This window comes from Mustela nigripes, chromosome 12, assembly GCF_022355385.1.
Source record: "Mustela nigripes isolate SB6536 chromosome 12, MUSNIG.SB6536, whole genome shotgun sequence".
In the NCBI taxonomy this organism is placed as follows: domain Eukaryota; kingdom Metazoa; phylum Chordata; class Mammalia; order Carnivora; family Mustelidae; genus Mustela; species Mustela nigripes.
The window spans coordinates 104,929,721-104,942,674 of NC_081568.1; the positions used below are offsets into that span (position 1 = coordinate 104,929,721).

Genomic DNA, 12,954 nt, shown 5'->3' on the forward strand with positions numbered 1-12,954 from the left:
CTAAAAGACCTTTCTACTTTTACTTTAGGAATGTATCTCATTGACAACAACTATGTTTTTAGTCTGGCAGCTGTGGAACCATCCATGATGCTCCTGGAAAATGTGAAGAGGCATCTGAAACGTCCTGTGTGGATTAATGCTGATATTCTTCCTGGTCCAAATGGAAATAGCAGGGTAGTAGATGCAAAACCTTTTATAGACACGGTGACATCCTTCTTTCCAGATGTGACATTTTCTCTGGGTTGGACAACAGGATGGCATCCTGAGAAAGTCAATGAAGGTAATAATTTTAAAAATGTATTTCTTATCGGTCAAATTAAAATCTCAAAATACAAAAATAACATGTTTAAATACAAAATCAAACTCTTATTCCAAAATCTAAGAGCCTAATGGAGATAAAGCTCTGGCCCTAAGGCATCTGTATGCCTCTACTTTCTTTTCTTTCAGATAGACTGCATTTGTTGGTGACATTGTATCACCAAGCTTGGATGGGAAATTTGCATAGTCTAGATTAACCAAAATTGCCTCTACAAAATTTAAGCGAATCCTGAATTGGTCTCTTTGAACTTGCAAATCACTCTATACTCTTTTTTCTTTTGTTTTCTTTTCTTTTTTACCTTGGAGCAAACTTCCTACATCAGATGAACGATAAAGAACTACTCCAGTATGTGAGGCCAGAAGGAGGGGGAGTGTTGTTGAAGAGCCCAGCTTCTACTCCATGGACATTCAAAAGGGCTCCACAGTGTTTGCTGGTTTCATCTATTTGTCTGGACAGGGGAGTGGGAGGCCATGAGACTCTCCTCTAGGCTGGATCCCTTCTTCCCTTTTATCTGTTCACTTCAGGATGGACCTGAATCTCAGCTTTTTTCCCCCCAGTTGAAACTGATAATGCTGTTTGGGTTCATCTTTCTATTTTTTCATACATCCTTAGGCAGTGATTTACAGGTAAACAGCTCGAAAGCCATCAGATGCTCTGGCGCTCCTGTCCACATGGTAAAAATAAATGAAGAAGGTATTTAGAGCCTATGGAGATGTTAGTCTTTACCCTGTGTTCAGGGAATTCACCTTTTATTTATTTTCAGTTACTGGTTTTTTTTAAGCTTTTACATATTCATTTGACACAGAGAGAGAGAGCATAAGCAGTGGGGAGAGCCAGAGGGAGAAGCAGGATCCCCACTGAGCAGAGGGCTGACGTGGGGCTGGATTCCAGGACCCTGGGATCATGACTGAGCTGAAGGCAAAGGCCCAACCAACTGAGCTACTCCTGCAATTATTGTATTTAGATGTTAACTTTTTAGTCCAACATAAGATCAGAGTAACTGATCTAGTTACTGCTAGAGGCACTCCTGCAATTATTGTATTTAGATGTTAACTTTTTAGTCCAACATAAGATCAGAGTAACTGACCTAGTTACTGCTATCTGTCACTGCTATCTAGTGAGTAGTGACATTTAGGTTCTAACCCTCTGGACCAACAATTGATGTGATTGAGACAAAGAATAATATGCTTATCATAATTCTAATTTTTTAAGCATTTTAATTTTAATTAGCTTCATTAAAGAATATTGCTTGTAATTCAAAGTGTTCAAAGAAAGTAAATGAGAAATAGTTTATTAACTTCCTTACTGATTCTAAACTCCTTTTGTCACTGTTTAGTATAATTCTGGCTTAACCTTAGGTTTTAACTAATTAGACTATATCTGGATTTTGAAGTCATTTTGGTGTTGAATGTGTCCAGTCTGCTTGTCTCCCATCGGCCTCTTGTTATTACCAACATATGCTTTATACTTCCTTACTTTTTTATTTCTTATAAATAAATATTTATTTATTTTAGAGAGAGAGCAAAAGAGAGGGAGTGCTTTTGAGTGAGGGGTGGGGCAGAGGAAGAGGGAGAGAGAGAATCCCAAGCAGACTGCACAGTGAGCTGGAGCCAGATCTCATAACCCCGAGATTGTGACCCAAGCAGAAATCAAGAGTCAGATGCCCGACCGACTGAGCTACCCAGGCACCCCATGTTTCACAGATTTAGAAAAGAGTTTATAAATTTATAGTCATGCAAATGTAGCTTCTGTTAGCAATCCCTTTTACTAATTACAAAGATTTTCAGATTTTTAAGGAAAGCAGAACATTGCCCTTCTTTTATGAGGAATTTAGCTGCAAAACTAACATATTCACATAAGCTTTCTGTAAAACATTCCTTTATTTACCAGTACTTTTTATAGGCTGTTTTTGATAGAGGCTGTTATTTATTTATTTATTTATTTATTTATTCTGTTGGGGAGGGACAGAGGGACAGGGAGATAGGAGTCTCAAGCAGACTCCACACTGAGTGTAGAGCCCAACATGGGGCTCAGTCCTACAACCCTGAGATCACCACCTGAGCAGAAACTAAGAATTGGGCATTTTAGCCCCTGCATCGTGCAGGTGCTCCATAGAGGCTATTATTTTGAAAAAAAAAATTGTTTTTAAGAGACAGAGAGAGAAGATGGGGAGAGAGGCAGAAGGAAAGGGAGAGAAAGAATTATAAGCAGGCTCTACACCCAGTGCAGAGCCTGACAAGGGACTCAGTCTCACAGCCCTGAGATCATGACCTGAGCTGAAGTCCAGAGTTGGTCGCTCAACTGAATGAGCTACCCAGGTGCACCCCAAAATTTTCCCAAAGCTTTTATAAATAAACAAGTGTGTTTTCCACAATCTCTTAACATGATTTAAACCCATATATAAAAGTCATTTTGGGAATGCCTGGTGGCTTATTCAGTTAAGCATCCAACTCTTGATTTTGGCTCAGGTCATCATCTCAGTGACATGGGGTCGAGCCTCATATCAGGCTCCACGCTAAAAGCATGGTCTGCTTGGGATTCTCTCTCTCTCCCTCTAACCCTCCCCCACTTGCATACATGCTTGCTCCCTAAATAAAATTATTTTTAAAAAATGAAAGTCATTTTCTACTATTTCTGCTTTAGGTAAAATGTAAGTAGTTTGGACTAGCCAAAAAATAATCATGAAGATAATTGTTTCTTAAATGTCTACTTCCTAGCAGGCATCTTTCTGTTGGAAAAAAATACTTAAGTAACAAACACAATGGAAAATCTAAGTTTATGTATGTACCTTTTAAAAAAGATTATATTTATTTATTTGAGAGAGAGAGAAAGAGCAAGCATGAGCAGGGGGAGGGGCAGAGAGACAAGCAGACTCCCCACTGAGTACAAACCCCGACATGCTTGAGTCCAGGACCTCAGCTGAAGGCAGATGCCTAGCCAAATGAGCCACCCAGACACCCCCAGAAAATCTAAGTTTATAGAGAATATTAGTGAGGGAGATAAGGTCGCCAGGGTGGCTCAGTTGGTTGGGCCTCTGTCTTTAGCTCAGATCATGATCCCAGTGTCCTGGGATCGAGCCCTTCATCCAACTCCCTGCTCAGCAGGGAGTCAGCTTCCCCGTCCTGCTGCTCTTGTGCTCTCACTCACTCTCTCCCTTTCAAAGAAATAAAATCTTTAAAAAGAAAATGAGGCAGATATACCTAAGGTAAGAGCCTTAGAATCTTTAAGATAAATATAGTATAAAAGTTCGAGGTTTTTGTCCTTGAGAGATTAGTAAACCTTTTTAATATTTTAATGTTTTATTAAATTTGCTCTTAAGTCACTTGTGGCATGATTGTAGACTTGATTTTTTGTCTCTATTTTCCATTCAAAATATTTTCATGTAATAAGTGGTAATTTAATTCACTCTGAATCCGAATAGAGCTTTTTATAAAATACCTATGAATTACCTACTCATATGTAATTTAATTTAGTTTTTTATTTAACTGACTTTTAGGATTTCAGTTATAAAAATTGAATTTCTTTCTTTCATTTCAGGTTACAGTTGGACAATGGTAAAAGAAATGGAGTATATATGTAAGGAGCTAAATCAGCCTGTAACATTTCCTGTCAGAGCAGCTTTAGTCAGGCAGTCTTGTTCTCAGTTACTTTGGCTGTTAAAGAAATCAAACAGGTATGTGTAAGTTTAACAAAATAGCATATGCGTGTGAGATGTGTGAGAAAGAGACAGAGGATGAAAACTGATTATGGAAAGACAGTGCGTGGGGATGCCAGGGTGGCTCAGTAGGTTAAGCGTCTGCCTTTGGCTCACGTCGTGTTCCCAGAGTTGTGGAATCGAGCCCCACATTAGGCTTCCCTCTGCCTCTGCTCCTTCCCCAACTCATACATGCACACTCTCTCTCTTAAAAATAAATGAATAAAATCATAAAAAAAGACAGTGTGTGTGAGAAAAAGATGGAGACAGAGAATGAACACTGATTGTGTAAGTGAACAGATCCCCTCACTTGAAAGAAGCTCCTGATTAATCTTCACTTACATAACATCATGTCTTTCACCTCCATTCCTCACAAAAGTTTCTGAACACAGGAGGTGCCCAGTAAATGTCCTTTTTCTATTATGTTATACACTCTCAAAAAGTTTTAAGTCGATAAAATAGTTTCTCTTTGAATTCTCTTAATTTCAGAAGTTCTTTCCATATAAAAATTTTATTATTTTAATATATAATAAAAATTAGTTGATCCACCTATTAAATATCAAAAGAGATTATAAATGTACAGATATTGAAACAATTTTGATACTGTCTTTTTAATATACTAGTCAGTAGAACAAAGAAAATCCAGAAATAAACCCAAATCTATCATGGAAATTAGTTTAGGGAAAACTAGCATTTCAAATCATTGGTGCAAAAGTTCAGTATGGTATGTGAGAATAGGCCAACTGTGCAGAAAAAAACAAAACAAAACTGGCACCTTTCATTCATCTTTCTTCCAAAATGAATTCCAGGTGAATTAAAGACTTGAAAATCAAGCATTAAATACACAAAGAAAAAATATATTATCTGTAGTTTCAGAGTGGAGAAGACCTTTCTTAGTACGGCACAAAATTTAGAAGCTTTTGTCGCTGCAAAGTTACCAGAGAAAGAGGTCTAATATTAAAAAAAAAAAATTTTTTTTTCTTGAGCTCAAATTAAGATAGCTACCTCAGAAATGCAGGGAAAAAAGTGTTCCAGAGAATGAATGGGTTTATAGGATTATATACTATTTTAATCTTCTAAAATAAATAAAATAATACATTTAATAATATATTTATAATAAAAATTTATATTTTATAATAATATAATAAATTTATATATTATGTATGATATAATACTGCTACTATACTATACTATAATATAATAAATAATACCCGTTATGTAGGTAAGTTTTGTTAAGAGCAATTTCTGTTAATAGCTCTCTTCCTGGTACAAGTTGGCTGTTGAGGAGGAGGTAAAGAGATTTTCCTGTATCTGCTGGGGTTTTGTTTGTTTTTTAACTCAAAACAATGTGCCATCTTGGGGTGGCCTGCTCTTGGCTCCCATATTTCTATGTCTTTATTTTCTTATTTTCTTTATTTGAGCTTTCCATCTTGTTTCTTGATTAAACTAGATGCACAATAAACTAGAGAAGGCAATATCCTAAGGAAAGCAAGAGCATCAAGATAGGAGTCTTCTGGGTCCTTGACATGTGGAGGCACAAAATCAGCCCTGAATTATTTGTGCTTTCCCAGCTATGTGAGAAATAGAGCTAGGCTTATTTAAGCTATTTTTAATTTAGGTTTCTATTATAACAGCCGAACTATATTCTCATACAATACATGAGCTCATACAAATACCTATATATGAAGCCCTTAAGAAAATCTACAAAGTAAAATAAGATGTTTTCTGATTACAATACAGTAAACCCCGAAACTATAATTAAACCCAAAATAAAAAAATAACTCTACTACCTAGATGCCTAAAAAATTTCTCTTAAAACAGCTTTTGAGGAAAAACTTACAATTGAGTGATACTTACAAATTGACAATAATGAAAACCTACACAAAAGAAACAATGGGACACTGCTAAAGCAATGGTCAGAGAAAAAAGAAAAGTCTTAAATACTTGCGTTAATAAATTATAAAAATGAAAGTAGAGCATCCAACTCAATAAATTATGAAGCTATATAAAACATAATTTTAAAAGATAAAAGACAGAAATTAGTGAATCATTAATCAAAAACATGAATAAATCTAAGAGCTGGTTTCTAAAAAGAAATAAGTCCATTATCTAGGTTTTATTTTTTAAAGATTTATTTATTTATTTATTTGACAGAGAAAGATCACAAGTAGACAGAGAGGCAGGCAGAGAGAGAGAGAGAGAGGAGGAGGAGGAAACAGGCTCCCTGCTGAGCAGAGAGCCTGATGCGGAACTCTATCCCAGGACCCTGAGATCATGACCCAAGCCAAAGGCAGAAGCCCAACCCACTGAGTCACCCAAGCGCCCCCCCTTTTTAAAATTTCAATGTTTTTTAAATTTATCTGACAGAGAGAGCAAGAGCACAAGCAAGGAGAGCGGCAGAGGGAGGGAGAAGCAGACTCCTCTCTGAGCAGGGAGCCGATGCAGGGCTTGATTCCAGGGTCTTGATATCATGACCTGAGCTGAAGGCAGACGCTTAACTGACTGAGCCACCCAGGCACCCCTCTAAGTAAAATATTTTATCTGTTGCTTAAATTTTGAATTTTGAGTTACTACAGGAATAGTCTGATACCCACAACTATGGCTTTTCCGTGTTCACTCTTTCCTTATCTTCATAGCTTCTTGGGACCAAACCTAATTGAAGAAAGCTTCCACTTGTAGCTCAGGGATGCCATTCCCACTGTTGCAAAATGTTTAGGTGGAATGTGCCCCTCATCTAGCAATGTCTTTGGTAGGCTTTCTCTATCATCTACAGACATGGGCAGATTCTCTTCACCTCTTTACATACAGTTGATTAAGTATTTGCCTTCCGCTTCAGTCAGATCTTGGATCCTGGGATCAATCCCTGAATCAGGCTTCCTGATCGGCTGAGAGTCTACTTCTCCCTCTTCCCCTCCCCCACTTGGTGTAGATGTGCTTGCTCTCTCTGTCTCTCTCCATCTCCCAAATAGATGAAGTCTTAAAAAAAAAAAAAGGATAAAAAAAAAGGAAGCAAGACCAAAAAAATATTATGCATCATATGATTCCATTTATATAAAATTAGGTAACAGGCAAAAATTAAACTGTACTAGTTAGGGATGGCTATATAGGTAGTAAATAAAAGTAAGAATATGACTACCACAAAGGTCAAGGTTGTGAGCAGTCCAGGGTAGAGGAAATGTTGTGATTACAGAGTGACATATGGGTACTTCCCAGTGTACTGGAGGTTCTCTACTTCTTGATTTGTGTTTTGGTTAACTAGAGTTCATTTTATAATAATTCATTGAAATGCATCTTTATGTATTATGTATTTTTCCTATATAATTTCATTTTAAAAAGGGCTTAAAAATGAAACCTGAGAATCGATTTGAATAAATACAATTTAGGTACCCTGAGGTAATTTTTTTTCCTATTTCACTTTAAATATAATAGAGAGAGAGTTAAAAGAGGCAGAGTAAGACTGGAGAGCTCCTTTTTTTAGCCTGAGTTTATCTGTTTATCATAAGGTTAGTCACAATTGTGTTCAAATAAAATAATAAAGATGCCATTTTAGCAAAAAAAAAAAAAACAGGGTTTTTTTTAGTATTTTTGTTTTATTGAGAAATAAATGAAATTACATCACTGTATAAGTCTTTTTCTAAGATTTATTTATTTATTTGAGAGAAAGAGTGACTCGGCGGGGAGGGATAGAGGGAAAGGGAGAAAGAGTCCTAAGAAGTCTCTGTGCTGAGCGTGGAGCCCAACTTGAGGCTTGATTCCATGATCAAATAAAACATTAAAAAAAAAAAAAAAAAAGAGTGGTGAGAGTAGGCACTCTAGTCTTGTTCCTGATCTTAGAGGAAGAGCTTTTATCCTATCATTATGGAGTATGTTGTTAGCTGTAGACTTGTCATAAATGGCCTTTATTGTTAAGATATGTTCCTTCTGAGCCTAATTTATTGAATTTTTTCATGAGTGGATGTTGAATTTTGTCAGATGCTTTTTCTGCACCTACTAATATGATCATATGATTCTATTCTTTCATTCTATTAAATGTGATGTATAACATTGATTTGTTTGTGTTGAACTATCTTCGCATCACAGGGATAAATCGCACTTGATCATGGTGAATGATTCTTTTATTGTGCTGCACAGTTTGGTAGTATTTAATTGAGAATTTTTTCATCTATATTCATCAGGGATATTGACTTAACAGTTTTCTTTACTAATAGTGTCCTTCTCTGGATTCGGTATCAAGATAATGCTGGTCTTGTAAAATAAATTTGGGATTGTTTCTTGCTCTTCAGTTATTTGGAAGAGTTGGAGAAGAATAGGTGTTAATTCTTTACGTTTGGAAATATTCACCAAAAGCCACCTGGTTCTGGGCTTTTCTTCATTGGGAGATTTTTTAATTGTTGATTCAATTTGTTTACTAGTAGTTAATCTATCCAGATTTTTAAATTGTTTCTGATTCAGTCTTTGTAAGTAGTAAAAATATAGATCTTAAAGAAATTCTTATTTGTGTGTGTGTCTGTGTGTGTCCTCACCTGTAGCTTAAAATTTGCTCCTGTGCAGCAAACCAAATGCTGCTGTGGAATAAAATTCCACATAAAATTCAAAGTGCATCTCTAGAATGGTATCACAATCCTTAAGGACAGGAATATGCAAACATAGCAAGAACACATACCGTGGTTAGACTTTCTGAGTAGTAGTTGAAGAAGGACTTTGGAGATTTTTTTCCTGCATTCTGAAATGTTTATGGGGAAAATAAGTGCGGAACTACTTAGGAGCTTTGCATTTTCTTAGACTCTGATGCAATAGTTTTGTAATAGAAGTAATGTCTACTGGAAGAAATGAAAATATATAATTTAAATAACTTTAAAATCCTGAGTATATTCTTAACATCCATGATAAATCTGCATATATTATTATTGTTTTCTTTAACGCCCAGAAATGGATCTAAATTTATTCTGTTTGGCATCCTTAGTGACATCCCTTGGCAGTCTTATATCTCCCCCAGAAGGGAGAGTGGGGCCACATGTAAGTGAATATGAATGTTGGTAATGTCAGTGATTTTTGTATCTCTTCATAGTCCCTTACAGTCATGCCTTTGACTCTACCCAGACTACTGAAAAAAAAAACCCAAATTAGAGCTGTAGGTTTTGTGTAGGGAACAAATTCCTTATTCAGCATTATAATCTCTTCAGTTTTTTTGTCCAAAATTTGGCCCATTTTCAGGGTTACCAGTCTGGATTTCCAAAGCCATTTCACAATCCTATAATTCAGATATAGCAGTTACCTAATTTAGATGATGGCAATGTGAATTTTTTTCTCTCTAGTTCTTTTGATGTTTATGAAGGAATGAAACAGGAACTATATGTTCCAGCACTGCTAATTAATTTTTTTGTCTGTGTGAATTTGGGTTAAAGATAAATGAGAGTAACTATTTTTAGGCTTATTGGAATTCCTCATCACTGTTTCTTATCTTTTACTTTTCACTATAAAATTCTGTTTTATTTTAACACAGGTACAGCCTGACTATTTGGACTGGAAAAAATGATAACTATTCCATTGAAGATTTGCTTTGCATTAGAGACCATTTTGACAAAAAACAAGTTTTCTATGATATCTTGGAACCACAAAACCATGAATTTAAACAAGCCATTGGAGTCAAAGTTAATCTCTAAGAAGATTCTTCTAAATTATTTCATGTTTTGGTTTCATAACCCTCTGCTTTGGTCTGAATTAATTACCATATAAATTGTGATGATGATATGCTCTAATTCATCTAATCAAAAAACACTTAGTGCTTATTTTATTAGGCTTATATCCTTATGATACTGTATGTATTTAAAAGATTTGGAAAGAAAAGATTTCAGTGGGCCTGGTCTAATAATAATTTAGGACACTTATGTTTTAAACCCCTTTATAAAATGTAATTTTGATATATTGAAGGTAATTGAAAGAATTTACATGTCATAACCTATAATCATATTCCATGCGATACAGGTATAAATCACATTTTGGTTGTCCTTGCATTACAGAGATTCTACTAATTTATGGTACCTTCTTTCTTTTTTCCTGAAAAACTGATTATTTCCAAGACTAAGGAAGAGTAAGAGGGCTTTAAAAATGTTCTAATTTTCACAGAGGTGAGCAGCTTTGTCGTAACAGAATAAAATCCATTTACTGAAAACAATATAGATTAAATTAGATGGATCTAGAATTTCCATATTGTTGAGAGCATGCTGACAACTATATATGTTTTTTTATATTCTTTGTTTCAATTGTAGTATTTTATCTGTAGTAAGTACAATACTACTGAAGAGCAGAATTTTAATCCTAGTAACATAACATTTGATTTTCAAGTTTATCACCAGGACACCTTAGTTCAGGCCCTTGTTTTACTGCGAGAATTTTAAAAAGTTCTTCATGACTTCATTGTTCACATTCTACTCAGAAATATGCTGAGTATTTCTGCTGAAGAAAACTTTTGTAAGCACCTCTTGCCAGATCAGAAAGCTCCAAGGGTCTCTTAAATGTCACTTTATTAAGTTTAACTCTTTCAAGATCTTTCATAATGTAGTCCACTCTAAACATTACTTCAGTGACCTTCAGCATGGTCATCATTTCAAAAATGCCTGCAATAACAATGGCCTCCAGATCTTACTTTAACAGTTAATTTTAACTATTTGATATTATTCACTAATTATGTCATACATGTTAGTTTTATCTGCTCAGCTAGGTTATATAAAGTCCTTCAGGGTAAGTGAACGTTCTTAACTGTCCTTTATGGTGTGTGCCATAATATTAAGCAAGGTACTCAGAAAAACACGTTACTTCTTTCATTATTGAAAAGAAACTTACCAATGAATGTCCTAAGATACATAATTTGTCTTTGTTTATCAACTTTTTCTCCCAGAGAATAGTAGTGTATAGAGAAAAGAGCTTGGGTTTTGAATTCAGATATACCTCCCTTTCAACCCCACTTCTTAACCTTCCTAGCTATAGATTTTGGGAAATATTTAACCCCACTGAGTCTTGGCTTCCTTACCTAAAAAATGGAGGGAAAATGAGGATTCTTTTGAAGAGTTGTTACGAAGATTGAGATTCACGGAATAGAGGCATCTAGCTCAATGCTTAATACACAGAAGGTACTCAACAAAGTCAGTTCCCTTCTTCTAGACCTGTCATGTGATCATGTCCATTGTAGATAGAGAAGTAAGGGGTGTAACATGAAACACTATAGACATATATTTAAAAAAGACAATTATATTTCCACTTAAAATTTTAGCTCCACTAAATGCAGTGCTATTTATCAAATAACACCTAAAACTTCACTTTCTATGGTTGTTTGCCAAAAGGAAAAATGCAATTTTATAATTATAAAATTTTAACAATAGCAACAAAGAATAACTCTTAAAATTATAGTAAAAATTAATGTTTACTTTATGAATTTTCTAAAATTACCACTCTTTATATTATAGAGTTGAATTTATGAATAAACTGCCTTTTAATGAAGTTTTAAATAAAACTAATTTGTCCAGAAGATTACTTTTGCTACCTGATTGTCTGGCCCTTGATAATACACACACACATATATATTTGTGTGTATGTATGTATGTATATACACACACACACACACACACACACACACTTGATAATACACACACACATATATATTTGTGTGTATGTATGTATGTATATACACACACACACACACACACACACACACATATATTTTAGAGGGAGGTAGAGGTGCAGAAGGAGAGGAAGAGAGAGAGACTTCTTTTTTTTAAGATTTTATTTATTTATTTGACAGAGATCACAAGTAGGAAGAGAAGCAGGCAGAGAGGAGGAAGCAGGCTCCCTGCTGAGCATAGTGCCTGATGCGGGGCTCGATATCAAGACCCTGGGATGGGGCGCCTGGGTGGCTCAGTGGGTTAAGCCGCTGCCTTCGGCTCAGGTCATGATCTCAGGGTCCTGGGATCGAGTCCCGCATCGGGCTCTCTGCTCAGCAGGGAGCCTGCTTCCTCCTCTCTCTCTGCCTGCCTCTCTGCCTACTTGTGATCTCTGTCTGTCAAATAAATAAATAAAAAAAAAAAAAGACCCTGGGATCATAACCTGAGCTCAAGGCAGAGGCTTTAACCCACTGAGCCACCCAGGCACCCCAAGAGAGAGACTTTTAAGCAGGCTGTATGCCTAGTGTGGAGCCAGACACAGGGCTCAATCTCATGACCGTGAAATCACAAACTGAGATGAAATCAAGAGTCAAATGCTTAGCCAACTGAGTCATCCAGGGAACACATGACCCTTGATAATATTTTTTAAAATACTAATCTTTAGGAAAAATGCTTTTATATTAAGAAATTTATCAGCTGATTATTACTTAGGTTAAGATTTAAAGGTGTATTTTAAATCATTCTTGGGTTGGGGCGCCTGGGTGGCTCAGTGGGTTAAGGCCTCTGCCTTTGGCTCGGGTCATGATTCCAGGATCCTGGGATCGAGCCCCACATCGGGCTCTCTGCTCTGTGGGGAGCCTGCTTCCCCCTCCCCTCTCTGTCTGCCTCTCTGCCTACTTGTGATCTCTGTCTGTCAAATGAATAAATAAAAACTTTTAAAAAAGTCATTCTTGGGAACAAAAATATATAAGGGAATTGTAAAATATATTCTAATGAAAAATAAATTTTTAATGGATAATCACATGGAAAAAAATAACTGATCTCTACTTCACAGCATATGCAAATGATAATTGGAGTTGGATCTTGGGCCCAAATGTGAAAGATAAAACTAAAGCATTTAGAAGAGGGATGCCTGGGTGGCTCGGTCATTAAACATCTGCCTTTAGCTCAGCAGGAAGCCTGCTTCTCCCTCTTCCACTCCCCCTGCTTGTGTTTCCTCTTGCTCTGTGTCTCTCTCTGTCAAATAAATGAATAAAATCTTAAAACAACAACAACAACAAAAC

The 12,954-nt window shown here is 35.9% G+C and overlaps 1 protein-coding gene across 1 annotated transcript in view; it reads left to right on the plus strand.

Moving 5' to 3' along the window:
* The window catches only part of FAM151B (family with sequence similarity 151 member B), a 37,104-nt gene extending 24,415 nt beyond the window's left edge, over positions 1-12,689 (plus strand). Inside the window, exons 4-6 of the mRNA XM_059418147.1 lie at positions 63-280; positions 3,857-3,992; positions 9,517-12,689. Coding sequence (XP_059274130.1) covers positions 63-280; positions 3,857-3,992; positions 9,517-9,676 — 514 coding nt within the window. The 3' untranslated portion in view covers positions 9,677-12,689. The remainder of the gene's footprint in view (positions 1-62; positions 281-3,856; positions 3,993-9,516) is intronic.
* The last annotated feature ends 265 nt before the right edge of the window (positions 12,690-12,954 follow it).